The sequence below is a fragment of the Camellia sinensis genome, chromosome 1 (assembly GCF_055761805.1).
Source record: "Camellia sinensis isolate YWXY chromosome 1, ASM5576180v1, whole genome shotgun sequence".
NCBI classification, from domain to species: domain Eukaryota; kingdom Viridiplantae; phylum Streptophyta; class Magnoliopsida; order Ericales; family Theaceae; genus Camellia; species Camellia sinensis.
Window position 1 is genome coordinate 192,608,880 of NC_138961.1, and position 25,190 is coordinate 192,634,069.

The 25,190-nt window shown below is 39.2% G+C and overlaps 1 protein-coding gene and 1 pseudogene across 5 annotated transcripts in view; both read left to right on the top strand.

The window, feature by feature from the left end:
* The window catches only part of LOC114268221 (ATP-dependent zinc metalloprotease FTSH 6, chloroplastic-like), a 36,908-nt pseudogene that overhangs the window by 9,652 nt on the left and 2,066 nt on the right, over positions 1-25,190 (top strand). The gene's annotated exons all lie outside the window — the stretch shown is intronic.
* Positions 1,831-24,565, top strand: LOC114268267 (uncharacterized). Of its 4 annotated transcripts, XM_082890963.1 has the most exons (5): positions 1,831-2,071; positions 3,553-3,683; positions 16,421-16,561; positions 18,222-18,295; positions 24,100-24,565. In XM_082890963.1, exons 2-5 carry the CDS (start codon positions 3,626-3,628, stop codon positions 24,208-24,210), a joined length of 384 nt encoding a protein of 127 aa, XP_082747089.1. In that variant the 5' UTR covers positions 1,831-2,071; positions 3,553-3,625; the 3' UTR covers positions 24,211-24,565. The 4 variants fall into 4 exon arrangements, 2 of the variants coding, with proteins under 2 accessions (XP_082747089.1, XP_082747100.1); XR_014341747.1 differs by lacking the exon at positions 3,553-3,683 and having other exon boundaries at positions 1,837-2,071; XR_014341748.1 differs by lacking the exon at positions 3,553-3,683 and having other exon boundaries at positions 1,837-2,071; positions 16,421-16,557.

Sequence of the window (25,190 nt, forward strand, 5' to 3'; positions counted from 1 at the left end):
ATTAATGGAGGGATAGTTGAAAAGGTAGAAGATATATTTCTTTATGTGTTTGTGTGTAACACGTGCATTTATAAATAGAGTTTTTTCCCCCATCTAACAGGTAAATAAATAAATAAATTGGATTTAGCAAAAGGCCCTAACAAAACAAAAAGTAATAATTAAAACCTAATCAACTTTAGCTAATCTATCCAGAAATGGATCAGCTTTCATAATATATCTATGACAAAATATCGTTGATTTTCAAGAAATTATCACTTTGTCCTATCACATTACTAACTATGAAAAATTTAATCTCTACCTTGCATTGCAGGCTTTCCTTCTTCATCACCATTTCTTTACTAGCTTTATTTGACTTCTAACTTTTTTTTACATGGGTTATTATACAAGACACCTTAGATATATGCATGAGTAACACTATCACATGAAGCATTCTAAGTGGTGAAGCTAATATAAACTTCATTTTTTGTAATGAAGAGGGGGAAGACTTAAACCATGTGTTGCTCTTTTGTCCTTTTATCTAGAAGGTTTGGTCTCATATTATCAGATGGTGAGGCTTGCAATGGGTACTGCCTGGCTCTGTGAATTGCTTACTATAATGGTGGGCTAGTATTAAATTTAAAAAACAGAATAATATCATCTGGAAGGCCATTCCTTTGGCTATGCTCTGGTCCCTTTGGAAATAGAGGAATAATTGCATTTTTAAGGGGTCACAGCCATATATAGGGGAGCCGTGTGAGACTATTAAATTAATGATTGCAATGTGGATCAAAGTATCTTGCCCTTCTTTGGATTTTTCAATTAATGATATTATTTTCAACTTGCAAAAAGTCAAAGTTTGCATTGGGGAGATTGGTTAGCCGGCCTGGGATAGAGTATTTAGGCTGGTGATTTTTCTTTAAGTTTGTGCTGACATTACTTGTATTTGCTATACAATCTTTTGTACCATTTCCTAATTCCATGTTTCCATATTTATTTAGGCTTTAGTTATTTTAAACTTTGTGTCAATCACTTCTACACGTATATAAGCTCATATTAAACAATTTGAATTTTTTTATATGGTTGGGATTGTTTGTCTTATTATAATAACCCAAATTATTTTTTTTAGTCAGTGCATAATTTAATTGAGCAAATTTTCAAATTTGGAGTGCTGTGTAAAATTCTGTGCGAAAACAGTTTGGTTTTGTATTTTTTAAAAATAGTAACCGATCTCAGAAAATTATGATATTTTTGTATGTTGTTCCCATATGAGTCTAGCATGTTGGATAAAAATTTCAGAATTAAATGATGAGTATTTATTTTATGAAAATTCACGGACTGATTGGTGTTCAGTTTAATTTATAGCAGAATTTGAAATTGAGTTTTGGGTATTCGGACCAGGATTTGAGATAAATTTGTCGGGACTATTTTGGTATATAATTGGACCATGTTTGACTTATGCGTGAGACCCATGATTTAGATTTAATTTAATTTGAGTTTGTTTAATGACTCATATTTAACTGTTTGGTCTTTTTTTTTAATTAGGTTGGTAGTAACCACCTTAGGAGTTGTTATTAATTATTATATAGGATTGTAATAAATATTTGATAGATGACTTTATGGTGTGTACCATATGACGAAAAATTATATATTTTATAAAGAATGAAATTGTGTATATTTCGTAGTGATCAAAATATTATATTTTGTGGTGAGAAAAATTATATCATTTTATAATTTATATTATAAAATTTTGAGGTATTATTACAAAAATTATATTTTTTGAAAAAAATCAAGCTTTGGGAACACACCCCCACGTGGGTGGCCCCTCTTTTGTCTCATTGCCATCATCTCTTCTTTCTATTGCATTGAGCAGAGAGTTTAACTTTCTTTCCCCTCTCTATCATTCTCTCTCTTTTTCCCTATTCCTCCATTGTTGCTCAACCTTTGAGCTTTGAGTGGGAGTCTTTAGAGTGAGATTTTACAAAAGTTTTGTAAATGAAAGTCGGAGAGCTCGTCGTAATCTTCGCAATGGCAGTCTCGGATTCATGATCGGACAAGGTGTGCCTTCTAGATCTGCTCTTCTTCATTATTTGAGGTAGGGACTTTCTTCATATTTTTACATTAAAGCTTTGTTAGGGCTATTTTGAGAAAACATATCATTATAAGAGGTTTTGCATATAGATATATTTTTAGATTTTGTTTGGTAATTTTTGGAAGAAAAATTATGTTGAAATGTTAAGAATGTTGGTATTTTGAGATTGATTTTGAAAAAATCATTTTGTGTTGTTAATTTTGTAAAAAAAATCCGAAAATAGAATTTAATAGTTGTATGGATTGTATCTACATCATATTATGGTTAGATAATTTATTTTGAGAAATTAATGTTTAAATATTTATCTCATCCTTGAGTTTTGGAATTTAATTTTGAGAAAAATAAATTGATATTGAGGAATATTGTGTAAATTGTTAAGTAGGGATTTTTACGACACTTCTTTATGTACTTTTACTTGATTATAAGGAGCTTAGAGTTGTATATAATTTAATTAGAATTTTTGAAAAATTTGTGATTTATTTGCTTAAAAAAGAAATTTTGAGAAAAATAAGGAGTTGATGCCCAAATTGCAAAAGTGTAAACTTGGAATATGTTTGTAAGGTTATAAAAGAGCTATGTTTTAAATTTGAACAAAAACGGACTTCGATTCGATCGTTTTGAAATTTTTACCGGTTTGCGACCAAAAGAGCATTTTTAAAGAAAACAAAGGAATTATGTTTAACTTATGGGGCTTTTGATCAAGATAGGATGTCATAGTTGAATAATGCTTGGAGAATGAGTTTGGAAAGAAAATGATGTTTTCTTGGGCATGAACGGTATTATTTTTCTTAATGTATCTATTGGAATAAAACCGACATTGTTAGAAATGGACTTTGAGAGGTTACCGGATGTGATTGTAAAATGAAAACTAGTGTAGTTGTTCATATTTGAAAAAATGTGGAATATGATTTGTTTCTAAATGTTGGGAATCATGGGAGATTCCAGGTTATGGTTATATGTTGGATTGTATGTCCATGTGGTTATCTTTTAATTAATATATTAGAGATAACTATTTTGGCTATCGGTGATAATTTACCATGTTGCACTTAAATGAGGGATTTCTTGGAAGGATGAGAAATGATGAAACTTTGGAAGTTTGATATATAATATGTTATAAATTTGTTTTGAAATGACTAAATTAAGATTAACATTGAAAACGTGAAATTGGAAGGTTGTGATTATAAATGGTGATATTGGATATGTATTATCTCACTTATGGAAGTTTTGAATAAACGATTTATTTTGATATTGAATATCTCTTTAGAAATAATTGCATTGGGCTATCGGTGGGGGATAGCTATGATTGTTGTAGAAATTACATGAAGATTATGCGATTTAATGCTAATCTATTGTTGGTGTTATTGAATATGACTATGTTATAGATACATTGTATATGTATGTTTGTTTGGGAGGAGAAAGGGGATGTACTCTATATGTGATTATGTTTATAAATACATTGCATATGTATATTTGCTTGGGAGGAGAAAGGGGATGGACTCCATTTAAAGCAAGTTGGCCGAAGTGTCCTAGGTGAAAGACCCGAAATTTTATATACAAATGGGTGCCGATTCCTTCGGACGAAATATCCGTAAAATGGCAGGTTTGAAGTGTTCATGTGAGTTTTACATAATTGGAAAATCATTGAGTTGTAGTCTCATTTTGGTTGTTGAAAGATAATGAATTTAACTCATGAATTGAGTAGCATATATGAACTGGGGGGTAGTACTTAAATAGTCTACTTGCAGACACCAACCTATGGATTACCTGAGTCGTATTTACTACTTTAGAATTTTATTAAAATTGTTGGATTAATGTGTTTTCAAATTGGCATTGTACATAGATTTTCAAAAGATGAGAAAATATTTTAGCATGACATGGCATATGTATTCATCTCATAAGACTATATAAAATGTATTTAATGCTTTGTCAGATGTCATTGTAAATTGTTTAATTATTTGATTCAATTGACAAATGGGTAATTGAAAGAATTGAAAAGGATGTCATGTTGCATTTGAGGCATGCTTGTTTATTTAAGTTAACTAGTTGTGGTTAATTAAATAAATTAGATTTAAGAGTTTATGTAATAGAATCATATGGTTTTGACATGATATGATTTCACATATATATAGGAGTATCTTTGTACCTACATATCTTTTAATGTTTTAATATGAGATTGTTCGGTGAGCTTGCTCACCCCCTGCCTGTACATGTGTACAGAGAATGCTTTTCGGATTTGAAGATTAAACAATGGGTTTTACCATTTCATAAGTATAATGTAATGATGGATTATACTATTTTATTTGTTGTTTGGCTGAGTGCTATTTTTTTTGTAAAGAGTAGTATCCCCTCTTTTATTGTAAGCCTTAGGGCATTTCTTTTATTTGTATGTAAATGTCATTGTTGTATAACGAGAGAGAATATGTATATTTAATTATTCATCATTTCATCCAAGGATGAAATATTATTTGTAAATGGACTTAATTAATGAATATTGTTAATGTTATCCGAGTGATAAAATACAAGGCGTTACACTTATTTTTGGTTGAATTTGGATTGAAGGTGTGTGAGTGAATTTCTGACCATACTGCCAACTCAGTATTCAACTGGAGAGCACTGGCGGAATAGGATAAGCCCGAACGACCTGCAACAGGAAGAAGAGATTCCGGCAGTGGTTCGTCCACCGGGGGGCACTCCGATGATTAAGTCAGTAATCAAATATCTTTAAAAGATAATCAATAGTGCTTAAGTCACTGTTCTGAATATAAATTGCGTACCTTAGACCCATGAGGGTGCCTCTATTTTATAGTTAATCCAATCTTAGTCCCAATAGAAGCCTAGCTTTAATGGACTTCTGCTCAACGCTTATCCTGGACTCTCCAATAGATAAAGATAAACTCCCTCAGAGCTTGATCCTTATCCAGGCTAAAGTCCTTCCTCATTCTAGGACTCTTGTCCCCTATCCGCTTATCCCGAATTTCGATATCTTCGGAGATAACCTCTGCCTAGCCGAGATAACCCCGGCGTCACGACCAGGACACGTGGCATCTTGGCTAACACGTCGGCATCACCTTGGCCACGTGTTGGTACTAAAAAAATATATCCCCACAACTGCCCCCTAGGTTCTATTACCTCGGCATCCTGAGGTGATGGAACCTATATCGTTCATGTCGGCTTTCTTGCTGTATCATAAATTTATCGAAGTCATAACATACCGGCTTCTCACAACCAGGTCCTGTAGTCTGTCTCATCAAGGTTTCAGAATTTTTAACCAAGTTTATTCGAGTTTATTTAGTCGAGATTTTCCTATCAGCTGATGTCATTGCTTCATTAAACCAAGAACTCCAAGAGTTTTATCACGTGTATGAGCTGTCACGCAAAATAGATCATCCGTTTCTGCCACGCGTTTGTCCCCTAGTGGACCGTACTCGATACGCGCCTATAAGTCGTCTCGCGCCTGCATACGCCATCTGATCAATACGTCGTTCTAGGCTCATTGATGGTGTTTTGCCGTCATTCTTCGCGTTTTGATCAAAAATAAATTTCTCTTTCTCCGTCTCTTCACTTTACACCACCGTTTCTGAAGCTTTTCCTTTCTCTAACTTTTTTCTCCCAAGTCTGCCGTTGTCACTCCCATGAAGCTTTCTACAATTACTTTCGTTCACTCCCCTCCAACGAGGATTCTTGCTGCACTTTTTCAGTCGCTGCCACTGTCTGATCTTGGCGACTCTAATTTTCCCTTGTAAGTCACTGTTTTTTCATTTCGATTTTTATTTTTCCTCAAACTGTTATATCTGTATACTGTAATTGCAATGTTGTTCATATTTGTCTTTTTGAATCCAATCATGTATTATGAACCGTTCTTTTAATATACACATAATTCCTACATACTTGTTCATTCTGCCACTGTTCTTGGCCTTGCACCCTTGCACACACTCTGTCACAGTGTTCTTGATGATTCATCCCTATTCTTGATTCTGAATCATTGCTCTTGTTTCTGTTTTGCCGTGTTTTTTCCAGATTCTTGCCTCCATTCTTCGTTTCCATAGATCTAGGTTTGGGATTTGTTTATAGAACCCACAAATTCTTAAGAAGAACTAAAACGATCCCCAAAGAATTCTTACCCCAGCTCACTTTTAGGTTTTTGCCGAGGTCACTATAACCCCTACAAAATAACTTCTTTTTGAAATCCAACTCCTCTGAGTTAAGCCGACGTTATGGGTATGTGGAAGCATAGGGTAGACACCCCGGCCAAGTTAGAACAATTTAGGCAGGAGTTTGACATCTCGGCCGACGTTCATCTGAGGTTGGCTGGAAAGGATGACTCCATCATGCCCACAACTGATTCTATGCCCTTCCTCGTTGTAGCTTTCATTGAGTGCGGACTTAGGCTCCCACTCGACATCCTCTTCCGTGAGATAATCCATTATTATAAATTGAACCCAATGCAGCTTGCCATCAACTCCTACCAAGTCATAAATGGTATAATAGCCTTAGCCAAACAAGAAAATGCTAGGGTTACCTTAGCCGACATCCAGTACTGCTACACCATGTATGGCCTAAAAAATGAGAAAGACTATATTTACTACCTCAAACCGAGGTCCACAGAGTACAAAATTATTGCCGACCTCCCAGACTCCAACAAGGGAGCCGGAGATGATTACTTCATTATCTCGGGGAACTGGGAGTTCGCTCCAGATGAGGACCTCCACCTCTACCCTCTTCCTTGAACTATTTTTGTAAAAGGTAATGGTAAGAGCCTAGTGTTTATACTTACTTGTTTTTAAAGTCTTCAATACTTCATTTGTTTCTAATGTCTGTTTTTCTTGCAGCTCTTCCCCAACCAGAAAAAGGCTTCCGCAAGTCCTTTTTCCCCATCAAGGGTTTGAAGAAGCTATTGGATTTGCTAGTCCATAAGCGCAGAGCCCCTTTGGTACTCAACTTTATCCCGACCTACAAGTCAGTACTCCCCGACGTCCCAAAGCAGCAGAAAAGCAAGTCTCCTCCTTCCGCCACAACTCCACCAACAGCTTCTTCATCTCGGCCGGATCAGGGTTCAACCTCAGATCTAGTAGAACAACCATCTACCTCGGCTCCACAGTTGATCCCGCCATCTCAACGCCGTCGATGACGCCGAACAGTTTTTGCCGCTGAGATGGGCCGCCAGAAAACAGTTGCTAAGGACCTCTTGGCCAACATCCCGGCCACTGTTGACGCTGAACCAGCACCATCTCAGCCAAAGTCGAAACAAAAAAGGATAAAGAAGGCTCAGCCAACGGCAACGGTGACTCAGATTGATACTGAGGACACCTTGCCAATTTCCAAATTGGCCGAGAGTGATAAGGCCCTATCTGCCGCCGAGAAGAGTCTTGCCGAGGCCCAACCATCCGAGTCCACAAGATCAAAGAGGCTGAGGTCGTCTTCTGCAACAGCTTCGAGCTCCATGAAGTCTGACTCCCCCTGGAACCCCCAAATCACTCTGGAGGATAGGCCAGTTAGAGTTGGCGATAGTGCCGACGACGTTAATGTCGGCGTCGCTCTTAGTACCGCTTTGCTTCTTCCTGGCGATCTTGATCGAAACGCCGAGATGAGCGAGTATGAAAACTTTGCTCTGATGCTCCAGCGTTCTGTTCAAGTAAGTCTTTACACTTGGTATCTTTCTTTCTTTTTTATACTTAGAAAATTTTCTAATAACTTCTGCTCTGTCCATTTTTCTTCAAGCAATCCAGCACGCCCACTCCTTCTCAATGCAATCTTTTGAGACAAGGAAGGCGTTGGCCAACAAGACTAGAGAGGTTACTAATCTGCAGAAGACCAATAAAAACTTGCAATAAAAAATGAAGACTTTGGCAGACCAGGCCGAGGCCAGTGTCAAAGCCAAAGACATGGCCGAGGAAAAGGCAGATGCTGCTGATGCCATAAATAAGGTTCTTGAGGCCCAGAAAAAAGAGGCCGAAGAAAAGACAGCCGAGGCCCAGAAAGAGCTGCAAGATACCTTGGCCACAAAAGACGCTGAGCTCAAGGCCGTCGATCATAAGGGATACAATGAGGGGGTGGCCGATGTCACGGCGGACTACGAGAAACAGGCGAAGCAAGCATGCAACAAGGGTTTCACCCTTGGTTGGATGACTTTACTGAAAAAGCTTGAAATCCCCGAGGACTTCCCCCTCAGGAACACCGACGTCCTCGCCCTGCCATTTCCCCCAACTCCAAGCCTATCCGACGACGATTCTAAGTTTGAGGAGGAAGCTTTGGTGAGGAAGTCAAAGGAAGCTGCTGGGGCTAAGTTCCCAACTTCAAATGAGCAAGTCCTGGACTTGACTCAAGATGAGGAGGGTGAGGAGGTTCCCAAAGATGCTACTCTTGAGAAGGCAATATCGGACGCGCCTATTGCCGATAAGAGCCTCGACCAAACCCTCAAGGAAATAAATGTCAAGACTGCGGCTGAAAAGGCGGCCGACATGTCTTCTCAACAGTCTTCCGAGCTTCAGACCCAACCTGCTAGTGGCGTTGAAGAATCTTAGTTTGATGTTCTTTTTCTTTTTTTTTTGTACCTTGTACTTTTTCTTTCTCTGGAACAATGCAAGCACTTCATGTGGCCGATGTGCCTTCTTATAAATATAACTTTCTCTTTTGAATGCTTGTATGCTTGTCTTCCCTTTACTGCTCTTGTATGGCTCTTATACTTAGAATATTTCTGCATATCTTTAATGTACACTTTAACTGTGTAGTCTTCTCAGGGTGAAATACCTTAGTTATACCCACCAACGGTTTTCATCGGCAAGTACATAAGTACTTCTCTTAATGCAACCTTTTGGCTTTGTCTTGTAAATTTTTTCACAAATTTCAACAAGTGTTCAGTTTAACTTCAACTTGTAAATTTTTCTCAAATTTCAACAAGTGTTAAGCATGATCTCAGTTTAACTTCAACTTGTTTTCATAAATTTCAACAAGTGTTAAACATGATCTCGGTTTAACTTCAACTTGTAAATTTTTTTCAAATTTCAACAAGTGTTAAACATGATCTCGGTTTAACTTCAACTTGTAAATTTTTCTCAAATTTCAACAAGTGTTAAACATGATATCGGTTTAACTTCAACTTGTAAATTTTTTTCACAAATTTCAACAAGTGTTAAAAATAATCTCGGTTTAACTTCAATTTGTAAATTTTTCTCAAATTTCAACAAGTGTTAAACATGATCTCGGTTTAACTTCAACTTGTAAATTTTTTCACAAATTTCAACAAGTGTTAAACATGATCTCCAGGAACCATTTTTCAACTTTCTGCCCCCTAATGTGAACTTAAGTTCCACTTGGGTTCTCATTATGTATATATCTCATACACATCATCAATTATCTTATCAATCATAAGTGTATAAAAATCAAGCTAAAACTTTATTTATTACTTCGGCAAATAAAAAAGGACAGGAAAGTCTAATGATAAAAAAATTTAAGATTGCAAGTATTCCAGGGCCTTGGCAACTCTTTGCCCTCATTATCTTCAAGCCGATATGCCCCATTGCCCAATACCGAGATGATTCTATATGGTCCCTCCCAATTTGGGTCAAGTTTTCCTTCTCTGAGATCCTTTTTGTTGCCGATAACTTTTCTCAAGACGAGGTCACTGATTTGAAACTCCCTTGGGTTGACCTTCTTATTATAAGCCCTGGCAAGCTGCTGCTGGTATGCCGTCAGCTGAATTATAGCTCTCTCCATTGTTTCTTCCAGCAGATCCAGATCTCGGGCTAATAATATATCATTAGTTCCGTTCTCTACTCCCTGGGTTCTGATCCCTGGGATGCCGACTTGCAGAGGAATGACTGCTTCTATGCCATAAGCCATGGCAAATGGGGATTCCCCAGTTGATCTTCTCGGTGTAGTCCGATATGCCTAGAGTACACTTGGCAGTTCATCCACCCATTTTTCCTTTGCTACTTGCAGCCTTTTCTTAATCCCATCCAAGATGACTTTGTTGGATGCTTCTGCTTGTCCATTGCTTTGAGGAAAACTAGGGGTGGAAAAATAGTTCTTGATTTTGAACTTTGCACAAAAGCTCTTAATTAGCTTACTATCAAACTGTGTTCCATTGTCTACAACTAGTGCTCTTGGGATCCCAAACCTGGTGATGATGTTCTTCCATATGAAGCTCTTCACATCCACGTCTCGAATCTTGGCAAGGGGTTTAGCTTCAATCCACTTGGTGAAGTAATCTGTTGCTACCAGCAGGTACTTCCTTTGCCCAGTTGCTTGGGGTAGTTATCCAATGAGGTCCATGCCCCATTAGGCAAATGGCCAAGGACTGGATACTGGGTTTAGGTCTGCTGCTGGTTGGTGTATCAGGGGTGCAAACCTTTGGCACTTTTCACACTTCTTGACATAGGCTTCTGCATCTTTCTACATGTAGGGCCACCAATACCCCTAGATGATGGTCCTATGGGCAAGTGATCTGCCCCCAGCGTGGCTTCCACATATTCCTTCATGTATTTCGTACAAAAAATCTTCAATTTGTGAAGGATGTACACACCTCAAAAGGGGTCCAGTGAAGGATTTTCTGTAGAGATGTCCCTCTGCTGTCAGACTAAATCCTGCCGATTTCAATCTGATCTTGTGTGCCTCTTTGTGATCATCTGGCAATTTTCCTTCTTTCACGAATGTTATTATTGTGTCTATCCAACTTGGTCCCATGTCCACACACATTGCTTCATGCTCTATGGTCAGTGGTTCGATGCTCAGGCCCGACAAGTAGTCGACCATTATCGTCCTTGCCTTCCCAAGTTGCATTACACTAGCTAGGTTGGCCAGGGCATTGGCGTGACTGTTATCATCTCGGCTAACCTGCTGCAGTCGGCAATTCTAAAACAAGGCCACCAATCTGCCTACTTCCTTTGCGTATGCCGACATACGTTCATCTTGGGTTGCGAACTTGCCTGTTGTCTGGTTGACTATGAGCTGAGAGTCATAAAAAACTATCACCTCATCTGCTTCTACTGCTACTGCCAGTTTTAGTCCTGTAATCAGTGCTTCATACTTTGCTTCATTGTTTGAGGCTTTGAACCCCAAACGAATGGATTGTTCTAGTATCTGTCCATTTGGAGATACCAGTACTACTCCTGCCCCCGCTCCTTGTCGATTTGAACTCCCATCAACAAACAGTCGAAAGGAGTCGCCGATGTAAATGCTACAGGGCTTGAGTGTTTCTTCTTTCCTTTGTTCTGTTGCCTTCGGCTGGGCTCCTTTTTGCTCGTTTGGACATCGTTCACCTCGGCTCAACGGAGCCCGATGTACGATGGCTCCTAGAGTGAATTCGGCCACAAAGTCGGCCAAGACTTGGCCTTTGATTGCTGTTTTGGGTCTGTATTCCAGGTCATACTGGCCCAAGGCTACTGCCCATCTGGCTATCCTACCTGTCAGATCTCCCTGTTATAACAGGGACTTCAAAGGATGTTCAGTTAGCACCACAATTTTGTGGGTTTGAAAGTAATGGTTCAACTTCTTTGAAGCCATTACTAATGCCAGCGCCAACTTCTCTAGGGGTAAATACCTGATTTCTGCATCAGCCTTGGTTTTGCTTACATAGTAAACAACTCTTTGCTCTCCTTTTTCTTCTCTAATTACCACTGCGATTATCGCGTGCTCTGAAATTGCTAAGTACAGGAATAGCTCCTCTCCAGGTTCTGGATTTGAGAGAACTGGAGCCGTGGTCAAATACTTCTTTAAGTCGGCCAGGGTGACTTCACACTCTTCTGTCCATAAAAAGTCTGTGGCCTTCTTCACTAAGTTGAAGAAGGGTTTGCATTTGTCAGAGCTTCTGCTTATGAACCTGTTCAGGGCTACAGCCCTTCCAGTCAGTATCTGCACCTATTTTGCCGACGTCGGGCTCTTTAATTCTAACATGGCCTTAATCTGATCTGGGCTGGCCTCAATGCCCCTTCTTGTCACCAGGTATCCTAAGAACTTACCAGATCCAACTCCAAATGCACACTTCAATGCATTGAGTCGGAGCCGATATGTTTTGAGGATGCCAAAGACTGCTTTTAGGTCGGCCAGATGACCTTCAGGTTCCTTGGTCTTCACGACCATGTCATCGATGTAAACTTCCACTGTTCTGCCAATTAGATGTTTGAACATCTTGGTTACCAATCTTTGGTAAGTTGCTCCGGCATTTTTCAACCTAAAAGGCATTACTTTGTAGCAACACAATTTTTTTGGGGTGATAAACGCAGTCTTCTCCTCATCTGGCGGATCCATCGCTATTTGACGGTACCCCTTGTAGGCATCCAGGAAGCTCATTCTTCCATGCCCTGAAGTGGCATCCACCAGTTGGTCAATCTTGGGTAAAGGAAAACTGTCTTTAGGACATGCCTTATTTAGGCTGGTAAAGTCCACGCAGACCCTCTATTTACCATTCTTTTTCTTCACCACCACTATGTTCGATAGCCATGTCGGGTAATTTACCTCTCGAATAGCTCGGGCCTCTAGAAGTCTGTCTACTTCCTCTTCCACTGCCTCAACATGCATCAACGTCGGTCTTCTTGCCCGTTGGATTACAGGTTTGGCCCACCTGTCGACGTTCAGTTTATGGCAAGTGACCTCGGGGTCAATGCCTGGCATTTCGTAAGGCGTCCAAGCAAATACTTCAATGTTTGCTCTCAAGAAAGCCTCTAGTTCTTTTTCCTCTTCTTCGGCTAAGCTCAAGCCAAGAAGGAAGAAGCGTTCTTCATCCCCCTGCTGGACGAGGATTTTCTTTAGGGCTTCTTCACTCTTCTCGGCTGGCTCCTTGCCGACATTCTCTAGGACCTCTACGTCCTCATCTTCAATCTCTACCTTTTCTGGTTCTCGTATGCTGCAGGTGGATTTCATTCCTGCCATGGAGCAGTTCTTTGCCTGCAGCTGATCCCCTCTGACCTCTTCTATCCCATGCTCTGTTGGGAACCACAGTAGTTGATGCAATGTTGAGGGAACAACTCCCATTGCATGCAACCATGGCCTTCCCAAGATAATATTGTAAGGGAAGGGTGTGTCGATTACGGTGAACTCTGTCTTTATCTTCTTGGTGCCAGCCTACACTTCCAAGCTTGTTGTGCCCAACGGCTATGTCGGCGTTCTATTGAACCCGACCATTGGGCCATTGGATTGCCCCATATCATCAGGGTGAAGGCTCAGCTCCTTGTAACATCTGACATACATGATGTCACAAGAGCTGCCTTGGTCAATTAGGATGCGCTTCACTTGGCACTCCCCAACCTAGAGGGATACTACCAAGGCATCGTTGTGCGGATGTTGTACCATCTCAAGGTCGGCTTCAGTGAAGGACACCACCAATCCTTGGCATTTCTCGGCCCAAGGTCTTTTCTGCCGGACCTAGTACACATGCTGCAAGTGCTTTGCCTTCTAGGTCTCCCCCCGTATTTCGTTTTCATTGACCTTCGAGTGAATTATATTAAATACCTGAGGTCCGTCTGCCTGTGGTTGCTGTGCTGGGGGAGGTGGGGCTGTTGGTGCCTGAGGAAGTCTTGTTTGCTCCTCCTCTGTCCTGGCCTCATCTACAAGGTCCCTCAAATGGCCTTGCCTTACCAGGTCTTCTAAGTGTGACTTCAAGGCTCTGCAACCCTGAGTCACATGCCCATCTTCATTATGGTAAGCACAATGCTCTCCAAGGCTTCTTCCCATAAACTCTCCTTGTACCTTGGCTGGTGCTCTGAAGTAGGGTTGGGTTCGGATTTTATCCAGGACTTTGTGAATTGGGATTCGGAACACAGTCGTGACTGCCTATACGGTTCTCAGTCCTATCTCTTGTTTGTTGGATCCGTTGTTACCTCGGCCTCGCTTCGGCGAGCCGTTTGCTTTCTCCTGCTTTGTCGCCTTAATCCCTGGCGTGTCTTCCTCGGCTCTGGCGTATCTCTCAATTCTGGCCATGAGCTCCTCCATGCTTTTTAGCAATGTCTTTGCCAATGACTTTCGTAGTGCACAATCATCGTTCAGGCCGTTCTTGAAAGACACGACCGCCATCTCTTGGTTGCACTCGGTATTCGGTTAAACACCTCATAATAACTTTTTGCATAGGCCCTAAGGCCTTCATCCTCACTGATTCTCAGAGCCATGAGGGCGTCTACCCTTAATGGCTGTAGCTTGTTTGTCACGAACCTGGCCACGAACATCTCAGCAAGGCCTTCCCAAGTCTTCATACTTCCTTTCGGTAATTTGTGAAACCAGTCCGATGCAATCTCCTCGAAGGATGAGGGGAACACCTTGCAGAGCAACGACTCGTTCCCGGTGTACAGTGCCATCGAGTTCAGGTATAATCCGACGTGAAAGTTGGGGTCTGACTTCCCATCGTATATCTGGAACCTCAGCATACTGAATCTTTTTGGGGCCTCAACTTTGTCTAACTCTACCGAGAATGGTGTTCTCGGTTTAACTGGGGAAGTTACCTCGGCATGCTCTTACTTCCTCTTGAGGTAATCTCTCAAGTCCTCTTTGGTTCGCCCAGGAGCTCGGCTATCTCCTGATTTCAGTCTTTTAGGTGCACTACTTTCAGTTTTGTTGTGAGCCCTTTATGACCTTTCTCCATTGGTCGCATCGAAGCACAACTCCTGCCTTTGAACATGCCGATGTTCTCTAGGGTCTGCCTCCTTGGTGCGATGTGTCTTTCGAGATTCTTCCCTTCTTGGCTCTCCTCGCCTAACCTCCCTTGAAGGCCGGTGAGAATGTCTTTCGCTCCTGGCGTGCTGGAGGGCTACAGAGATTGTTTTCTGCCCTCTCTTCTGGGCATTGGTCGCTGGAATCGGCGTGTCCTACAGCAGGAATGGTGGCTGCATGACGTTATTTTGCATCATGAAATTGACCATTGTTTGTAGGTCCGCCAATTTGTTCGCCATGGTCTTTACCTCATTGTCCTTCCGCAAGCATCTTTCTTTCCATACCTAGAGGTTATCTTCGTTATAGTACCCGCTTTGGTCTGTTTTCTTTGGTACGTCGCCTTCCTGGCCGATGTCTTTCACTCCGTGATTTTGGTCACAAGTTTTTTCATTACAATTGTCTTCTTCGACATTAAGGTCAATAGGTCTCCCATTCCCAGTAGGAGTGTTATCCCCAATCTTTTCTTTCTGTCCGTCGTTGGCTATCTGTTCTTCTTTGTTCCCACAGACGACGCCAAATTATGTGAGTGAATTTCTGACCACACTGCCAACTCAGTATTCAACTGGAGAGCACTGGAAGAATAGGATAAGCCCGAACGACCTGCAACAGGAAGAAGAGATTCCAACGGTGGCTCATCCACTCGGGGGCACTCCGATGATTAAGTCAGTAATCAAATCTCTCTCAAAGATAATCAATAGTGCTTAACTCACTGTTCTGAATATAAATTGTGTATCTTAGACCCATGTGGGTGCCTCTCTTTTATAGTTAACCCAATCTTAGTCCCAATAGAAGCCTAGCCTTAATGGACTTCTACTCAACGCTTATCCTGGACTCTCCAGTAGATAAAGATAAACTCCCTCAGAGCTTTATCCTTATCCAGGCTAAAGTCCTTCCTCGTTCTAGGACTCTTGTCCCTTATCCGCTTATCCCGGATTTCGATATCTTCGGAGATAACCTCGGCCTAGCCTAGATAACCTCGGTGTCACGACCAGGACATATGGCATCTCGGCTGACACGTCGGCGTCACCTTGGCCACGTGTTGGTACTCAGAAAATATATCCCCACAGAAGGTTTACCGAGCATGATAGCAATAGGGACATCAACATGCAACGTTTTCATGACAAAAGGAAATCTACCCGGAAGGTTGAAGACTTTCGAGTGAATCTTGTTTTAGCCTCTTATGATGATAAAGAAACCTTGAGAAGTAAGTTGGCGATGCCACTTATGATTATAAAGATGCCTTCAAAAAATGATATTGATTTTTCCTTTTAGTCTTTTTGTTTGTGATTCTAGCCTTCTTGATGTAAAAGCAGTTGTGATTTATTATGTTCTATAGTCATTGGGAAGTCAGCTTTTATGTCACACATATATATAATGCTAAATCTTTTAAAATGTTGTGGAATTTTTTATTATTTATTATTGGTTTTTGGAGGAATATTTGTTGGAGGTTGGAAAATGATTACACTGATGGAGAATGCATATGCTTCATTTTATCTCATTTCCCCTTTTCCTAAATGCTGATCTCCCCATGTTGCTTATTGTTTGATTTCTTTGGAGAACATGCACATGCTTTATTTTATCTCACTGCTTTGAAATTCAAAAATATCAGCTTGTCTCTTATGGTTTTCAGTTAGATTGCTGCCACATGTTGAATAAGCTTGCTATACTCTTATTTCTTAACTTCTTTTGTTTGTGGTTTGTTTAATATCATTCCAGGCATGTACAAGCAAGAGCTCATTTTCTGTGAGCAAGTGAACGAGAGGTTGCATAGTTCAAATGATTACCAGGCATTCTTGAAGTGTCTTCATATTTACAGCACAAAAATAATCACAAAAAAGTATTTACAAAGTTTTGTATGTGAGATCCTTTCTATCTATCTATCCTGGTGGCGATTTTATTCTTTTGCATCTATAGAACTACTAACTGTTCCATTTACAAACAAGAACTTGGGTTAACAACCCTTATTGAATTTGCACTATTGATTTCATATGGTGTTCAGTTGTAAATTTTTATCAAAAAATTAGTTGTCCAAGTACTACAAATGTTTTTAATATATAGAAGAAGTAGAAATATTAATTGGTTTACATTTTTTTTCTTCATAATAATAAAGCTAACAGTTTCTTTTTTCTCTAGTTGCTCGTCAAACTTGCCATTCTAAAGTGCAGAATTTATGTCATGATTTATAATTGTGAATGGAGGAGTATAACTATTTAATTCTTTTATTTTTTGACTGCATGGTTTAAGTAAAGTAAAAATTTTAAGCAGCAATTTGTAAATGATGGATAGATAGTTTGTAAGTCAATTGGTCACAACATGTATACCATCAAATCTCTTATCTTGTGAACAAACACAATGTCTAAATTTCTTATAATTTCAAAGTTTTGACTAGTTGTTTCATTGTCAATGCTTGAGTTAAATAGGATGATGTAATCTGTTTATTCATTCATTTGAGTAGTTAAGGTCATTGGTTTTAAAATAAATTTGCACATCTGTCACATGTATATAGGATTTATTAGAATAACAAACTAATTAATGACTTTATGCTCTGTTTAAATTAATGACTTTATGCTCTGTTTAATTAATGATTTTATGGTTTCATAACTTTCATTATTTGTGTGTTGTTCCTGTAAGCATACCACATGTTATATAGCTGCTGATTTGAGAAGATTTAAATAATATAATCTTACAGTTAGGAAATATTTCTAGATTATTTTATGATCTTTATTTCCAAATTTGTATATCTTATCTGTGACTTAGGTTAGGGAGAGGGAACTGAGTGGAATGCCTATTCCTTTTGAGTTTGAGGATTGTGATAGTGATGATTTCAAGGATCTTTTGATGAATGAGACTCCTTCAAGTATTATTTATTGAGCAAAAGTGCTTGCAGGCCTCTTGGAAGATTAGTATATGACAGAGACTCATTACTTGTTTTCCTGATGAGTGTGTCATTCTTTTGCATGCATTATTACCATGATTTCACTGCAGACTCGCTAGCCAACCATGCAGCAGTTTTACTGTCATTCATTATTTTCCTCTGTTTGTTCTTGCTTTAGAAGGCTCACTTGTCTCCTTGTGCTTTCTACATTGGGTTTGTCTGATGTAGTTTCATACAACTTCAACCTATATAAAATTTAGACAAACTCTTCAATTCAATATTAGATTTTTTTTTAATAGCTTTATTAATGTTGATAGCAATTGATGATGGTGTGTAGCATTTTGGGCATCCTTCTGAGGATGATGATCATGATATTGTTTCTAAGGATGATAATCATGATAAGATTTTACAACTATGTAATATAATGATTAAGTGATATTTCTGAAATTTCACTTGGATACACAATTATGATTTTGTTTCTGAACTCATAAGCTAGCAATTGCATTTAAAAAGTAGTGATGTGTTTCATATTTGATTATTCTTGTAGATTTACTTTCAGTCGTTTTTTGTTGCCCCTTCCAAAATATCCTTCTTGGTTATGTGTTCTTATGATATAATATTTACTAGCATGAAATGAAACAGGCAAGTGGGTGACACGGGAAGAGGTATTTGCTACATCTGAAACTCCTTCAAATTCAACTAAAAAAAAAACCCAGGTGGTTTATCTTTGCATCCCATTTATCTTGTTGCAGGATTTCATATTAATTGATATTTGATTACAATTTGGATTGTATGTGGATTTTGCGGAACAATTTGGAGTACTCTGTTTTTTCTTATTGTACTTGTCATTGAGTTTGGTTTAATCTCTACATCACATTTCTCTTTTTGCAAGATTTCATATGAATTGATAACAATTTGGAGTGCATTTGAATTTTGGTAAACTTAAAGTACTATGTATCATTATATCTTCCTCTTCTCATTACATCATTCTTATTCAGCTAATTGCTCGAGATGATCAGATGTGTAGCTCTCTTTAAACTATCTTCATTGCTATTCATCAAAATGTTTGTGCCTAATTTATCTTCATGTTATATAATGCCCTTAAGACTATTTGTTTATATGAAGCTCTAGTATTTTTGAACTTCTTGTTTAATCTTAATTCCTAAAATGCTTTGTCCCTTTTACAAGTGCTGAATGATATGAAATTGAGAGTAAACAAAAACAGAAAACAAGATAGCAAACAATCTTCAAGTTGGCACGTTCCTCCGCTTTGTTTTCAGAATTCAGACAATAGTTACTATTTGATTTTGCTTACTTTTTTACTTTGAGCTTCTGAAAGTACAAACAAAGCTTTGTACAACTTTGAATTCAATCAAACCGAGATTTCTTTAGTTGTTCTAAAAAAAAAAGCAAAAGAAAACCAAACAATTGGTTTACTTTGTCGAAAATGCCTTAAACTTAGTAGGAAAAAGGCATTCGGAGGGGCAAAAATACAAAAAAGTCCCCCGAACCACTCCATGGATGTCACGGGAAGCTTTCTCATGAAAAATAGAACCCATAAGGACAGATGACATGTAATTAGCACACGTAGGTTAGGAGTTAGAGTAAAAAATGGCTTAAACTTAGTTGAAAAAAGGCGTTCTGGGGGCGAAAATGAAAAATTGTCCTCGAACCACTCTATGGATGTCACAAGTAGATTCCTCATGACAAATAGAACATGTGGGGATAGACGGCATGTAATTAGCACACGTAGGTTGGGAGTTAGAGTCAAAAATGCCTTAAACTTAGTCGAAAAAAGGAGTTCATGAGATGAAAATACAAAACAGCTCCCAAACCGCTCTATTGATGCCACGGGCAGCTTTCTCGTGAAAAATAGGACCTGTGGGGATAGATAGGATGTAATTAGCACATGTAGGTTGGGAGTTGGAGTGAAAAATGCCTTAAACTTAGTCAAAAAAGGTCGTTCGAGGGGCGAAAATGCAAAGCAGTCCCTAAATCACTCTATGGATGTCACAGGTAGCTTCCTCGTGACAAATAGAACCTGTGGGGACATACATGATGTAATTAGAACACGTAGGTTGTGAGTTGCAGTGAAAAACGCCTTAAACTTAGTCGAATAAGGCCTTTCGGGGGGCAAAAATCCAATGTAGCCTCCGAACCACTCTATGGATGTCATAGGTAGCTTTCTCGTGACAAATAGGACCTGTGGGGGACATACGAGATGTAATTAGCACATGTAGGTTGGGAGTTGAAGTGAAAAACGCGTTACACTTAGTCGAAAAAGGCCGTTCAGGGGGCGAAAATGCAAAGTAGCCTCTGAACCACTCTATGGATGCCACGGGTAGCTTCACCATGACAAATAGGATCTGTGGGGATAGACATGATGTAATTAGCACACGTACATTGAGAGTTGGAGTGAAAAACGCCTTGAACTTAGTTGAAAAAGGCCATTCGGGAGGCGAAAATGCAAAGCAGCCCCTGAACCATTTCAATGATCTCTCAGTTCATTGAAACATTACAATGATCGCTAGCCACACAAAAATAGTTTCACTCAAATTGTTGTTCCATCTATTTTGATGGTGTTAGTTATGTGGTCAGATCTATGTCTTGAAACTTACTATTAAATTAACAAGAAGTCTAAAGACATAGAATCGAATACAAAACAAAACACACGAAATTATTATCACCAAACACATCCCTTCAAGAATGAAATGTAAGTTAATTTTTGTTTTTCATTTCTATTTCCATTTTATTTTTAATTTACTCTCTAAATTCATGATTTAAATACGGTGAAAAGATACATATTGGCATTAGCAAGTGAAATTATCATATGTAACAGGTACACCTTCTTACACAGATAAACTCCACATATGTAAAATTAGAGGTGACTCAATCATTAGACCACTTAGTCTATTGCTTAAAATTTTTAAAAATTCTTATTGGTGAAAGTCTCATATTTTTTGAAGGCCATGAAATAAGATGGGAGAATTGCAAATACAACCAATTTATGCCTTGAATTATGTAACTAGGTCTTGTACTTCCATCTCTTTGTAATTACTTTGAGTTTATATCATTAGAGTTGAAAATGCATTAAACTTAACCGAAAAAGGGCATTAAGGGGGCGAAAATGCGAAATAGCCCATGAACCACTGTACGGATGTCACGTCCACCTTCCCTATGACAAATAGGACCTGTGACAATAGACGGAATGTAATTAGTACGTGTAGGTTGGGAGTTAGATCCGAAAATGCCATAAACTTAACCAAAAAAGTGCGATAACGGGGCGAAAATGGGAACAGCCCCCGAACCATCATACAGATGTCACGGCCACCTTCCTTGTGACAAATAGGACCTGTCACAATAGACGAAATGTTATTAGCACACGTAGTTTGGGAGTGAGAGCTGAAAACGTATTAAACTTAACTGAAAAATGGCAAGAGGGCAAAAATGTGAAACAGCCCCCGAACCATCGTACGGATGTCACAGCCTCCTTCCCCACCACAAATAGGAACTTTGACAACAGACGAAATGTAATTAGCACATGTAGGTTGGGAGTTAGAGCCGAATATGCCATAAACTTAATCAAAAAAGGGCGTTTCGGGGGCAAAAATTCAAAACAGCCTCCGAACGACCATGTGGGTCACATGAATAGCTTCCCCATGACAAATAGGACTTATGAGAACTGACGGAATGTAATTCGGACCCGTAGGTTGGGAGTTAAAGTCAAATACGCCCTAAACTTAGTCGAAAAAGGGCGTTTTGGGGTCGAAAATTCAAAACAGCCCCCGAACGACCATGTGGCTCACACGGATAGCTTCACCATGACAAATAGGACTTGTGAGAACTGACAGAATATAATCCGGACCCATAGGTTGGGAGTTAGAGCCGAATACGCTCTAAACTTAGTCGAAAAAGGGCGTTTTGGGGGGCGAAAATTCAAAATAGCCTCCGACCGACTGTGTGGCTCACACGGATAGCTTCCCCATGACAAATAGGATTTATGAGAACTGACGGAATGTAATTCAAACCTATAGGTTGGGAGTTAGAGCCGAATACGCCCTAAACTTAGTCAAAAAGGGCGTTTCGGGAGCGAAAATTCAAAACAGCCTCCGAACCACCGTGTGGCTCACACAGATAGCTTCGCCATGAGAAATAGGACTTGTGAGAACTGACAGAACGTAATACGGACCCGTAAGTAGAGAGTTAGAGCCGAATACATCCAAAACTTAATCGAAAAAGGTCGTTTCGAGAGCGAAAGTTCAAAATAGCCCCCAAATGATCGTGTGGCTCACACGGATAGCTTCACCATGACAAATAGGACTTATGAGAGCTGACGGAACGTAATTCGAACTCGTAGGTAGAGAGTTAGAGTCGAATACGTCCAAAACTTAGTCGAAAAAGGGCGTTTTGGGAGCAAAATTCAAAACAGCCCACGAACCACCATGTGGCTCACACAGACAGTTCCCCCATGACAAATAGGACTTGTGACAACCGACGAAATGTAATCTAGACTCGTAGGTGGGAGTTAGAGCCGAATACGCCCTAAACTTAGTCGAAAAAGGACGTTTCGGGGGCGAAAATTCAAAACAGCCCCCGAATTTTCACCATGACAAATAGGACTTGTGAGAACTGACGAAATGTAATTCGGACTAGTAGGTAGAGAGTTAGAGCCAAATACGTCCAAAACTTAGTTGAAAAAGGACGTTTCGGGGGCGAAAATTCAAAACACCCCCCGAACCACCATCTGGCTCACACAAATAGCTTTGCCATGACAAATAAGACTTGTGAGAACTAACGGAACGTAATTCGGACCCGTAGGTTGGGAGTTAGAGCTGAATACGTCCAAAACGTAGTCGAAAAATGGCGTTTCAGGGACGAAAATTCAAAACAGTCCCCGAATGACCGTGTGGCTCACACGGATAGCTTCGCCATGACAAATAGGACTTGTGAGAACTGATAGAATGTAATCCGGACCCGTAGGTTCGGAGTTAGAGCCGAATACACCCTAAACTTAGTCAGAAAAGGGCGTTTCAGGGGTGAAAATTCAAAACAGCTCCCGAACGACCGTGTGGCTCACACGGATAGCTTCTCCATGACAAATAGGACTCGTGAGAATTGACGGAACGTAATTCGGACCCGTAGGTAGAGATTTAGAGCCAAATACATCCAAAACTTAGTCGAAAAAGGACGTTTCGGGGGCGAAAATTCAAAACAGCCCCCGAATCACTGTGTGGCTCACACGGATAGCTTCGCCATGAAAAATAGGACTTGTGAGAACTGACAGAATGTAATTCGGACCTGTAGGTAGAGAGTTAGAACCGAATACGTCCAAAACTTAGTCAAAAAAGGGCGTTTCGGGGGGTGAAAATTCAAAACAGCCTCCGAACCACCATGTGGCTCACACGAATAGGTTTGCCATGAAAAATAGGACTTGTGAGAACTAACGGAACGTAATTCGGACCAGTAGGTTGGAAGTTAGAGCCGAATACGCCCTAAACTTAGTCGAAAAAGGGCGTTCCGAGGGCGAAAATTCAAAACAGCCTCTGAACAACTGTGTGGCTCACACGGACTGTTCCCACATGACAAATAGGACTTGTGAGAACTGACAGAACATAATTCGGACCCGTAGGTTGGGAGTTCGAGCCGAATACGCCCTAAACTTAGTCCAAAATTGGCGTTTCGGGGGCGAAAATTCAAAACAACCCCCGAATCACCGTGTGGCTCACACGGACAGTTCTCCCATGACAAATAGGACTTGTGAGAACTAACGGAACGTAATTCAGACCCGTAGGTTGGGTGTTAAAGCCGAATACGCCCTAAACTAAGTCGAAAAATGGCGTTTCGGGGGCGAAAATTCAAAACAGCCCCCGAATCACCGTGTGGCTCACACGGACAATTCCCCTATGAAAAATAGGACTTGTGACAACTGACGGAATGTAATCTGGACCCGTACGTTGGGAGTTATAGTTGAATACGCCCTAAACTTAGTCGAAAAATGGCATTTTGGGGGCGAAAATTCAAAATAGCCCCCGAACGACCGTTTGGCTCGCATGGATACCTTTGCCATGACAAATAAGACTTGTGAGATCTGATGGAACGTAATTTGGACCCGTAGGTTGGGAGTTAGAGCTGAATACGCCCTAAACTTACTCGAAAAAAGGCTTTCCGGGGGCAAAAATTGATAATAACCCCCGAATACGCCTTACACTTAGTCAAAAAACTTGCAACACTTAGTTCAAAAAGCAACAACTATATTAAAATAACATCTACATATTCTAATAATTGCCTTTATATATTTATAGGATAAAGAAATTACATATTACATTGTTTGTGTTGGTTGGAATAAATATTGCATGATACACATATATATATATATATATATATATACTTTCTTTTATTTTCAAGAAGACATTTCTCGATTGTTCTACCTTAAATGCATGTTAGAACATGTTTCATATAGCTGACTGAATTGATATTTTGTAACCAATTCTAATGTTTCGTTTTTTGTTTTTCTTTGTAGATGGCTTTGTTGCGTGGACTTGTGGATAATCCATATTGGTGTATGGAGAAGAATTTTTCACTTTTCTGTAAAACTAATATAATACTTTTGTCGTCCTCAGCTTTTGTGTAGTTCATTATTACAGATACAGAAAACTTTTGGCAATCAAAAGATAATGACTGTCGTGGTACATAGATCACCTTCTGTCGTGGTACATATATACCATTTGTCGGTGTACATATAGGATGTTTTGTTATGGTCCATAGAAAACTTTTGTCGTGGTACATATATCACCTTTTGTTGTGGTACAGATTACGATGGTAATTTGTACCATGTCAAATGGTAATTTCACTTGGTAGTAAATGTATTTTTTGTATACGGAAGGCTTTGATTTTTGTATGATATATTTTGTATGGAATTATTATTTTAGTTTGGACAATAGTTGATTTGTATGGACATTGATATTTAATGTTATTTATTTTTGGTATATGGATGCAGATTGTGAAATGATTGATAGTATGTATCATTTTATTTATTTATGTATTACAGGTTGCATTGTATATAAACAGGTTGTAAAGAAATTATAATTTCGCGATAAAACATAATATCATGTTTTTGGCGACTAAACAATTAGTAGGTAAAAAGAAATTGGGAAAAGACATTTGGCGACTAAAAATTTTGTAGCAAAAAAAAAAAAAGACATTTGGCGACTAAAAGTTTTGTAGCAAAAAAAAAAAAGACATTTAGCGACTAAAAGTTTAGTAGCCAAAAAAAAAAAAAGAAGACATTTGGCGACTAAAAGTTTAGTAGCCAAAAGAAAATCAAACATTTGGCAACTAAAATATTTCGTAACTAAAAACAAAAAACTAAATTATAAAAACACTTTTGCCTACTAAAATTTTAGTAGCCAAAAATGTAGAATTTTAGGCGACCAAATATTTAGTAGCCAAAAGAGGAACTCTTTGGGGGTGTTTGGTGGGACTTTTTTGAGCTAACTTATGGCTTCTGGCTTTTAAAAAGTTATTTTGAACTGTTTGGTTAAACTTATTTCAAATAGCTTCTGATTTTAACAATTTATTTAAAATCAAAAAAGCTAATTCTGAGAAGTTGCT

What these genes read in the sequence shown, in the direction of transcription:
- LOC114268267 (XM_082890963.1), top strand. Translation starts at nt 3,626, where the DNA reads ATGGGTGCCGATTCCTTCGGACGAAATATCCGTAAAATGGCAGGTTTG. An exon ending in GGCAGGTTTGAAGTGTTCAT is followed by an intron (nt 3,684 to 16,420) that starts GTGAGTTTTACA and finishes ATATCATTCCAG; the next exon opens with GCATGTACAAGCAAGAGCTC. An exon ending in CAACTAAAAAAAAAACCCAG is followed by an intron (nt 18,296 to 24,099) that starts GTGGTTTATCTT and finishes TTTTCTTTGTAG; the next exon opens with ATGGCTTTGTTGCGTGGACT.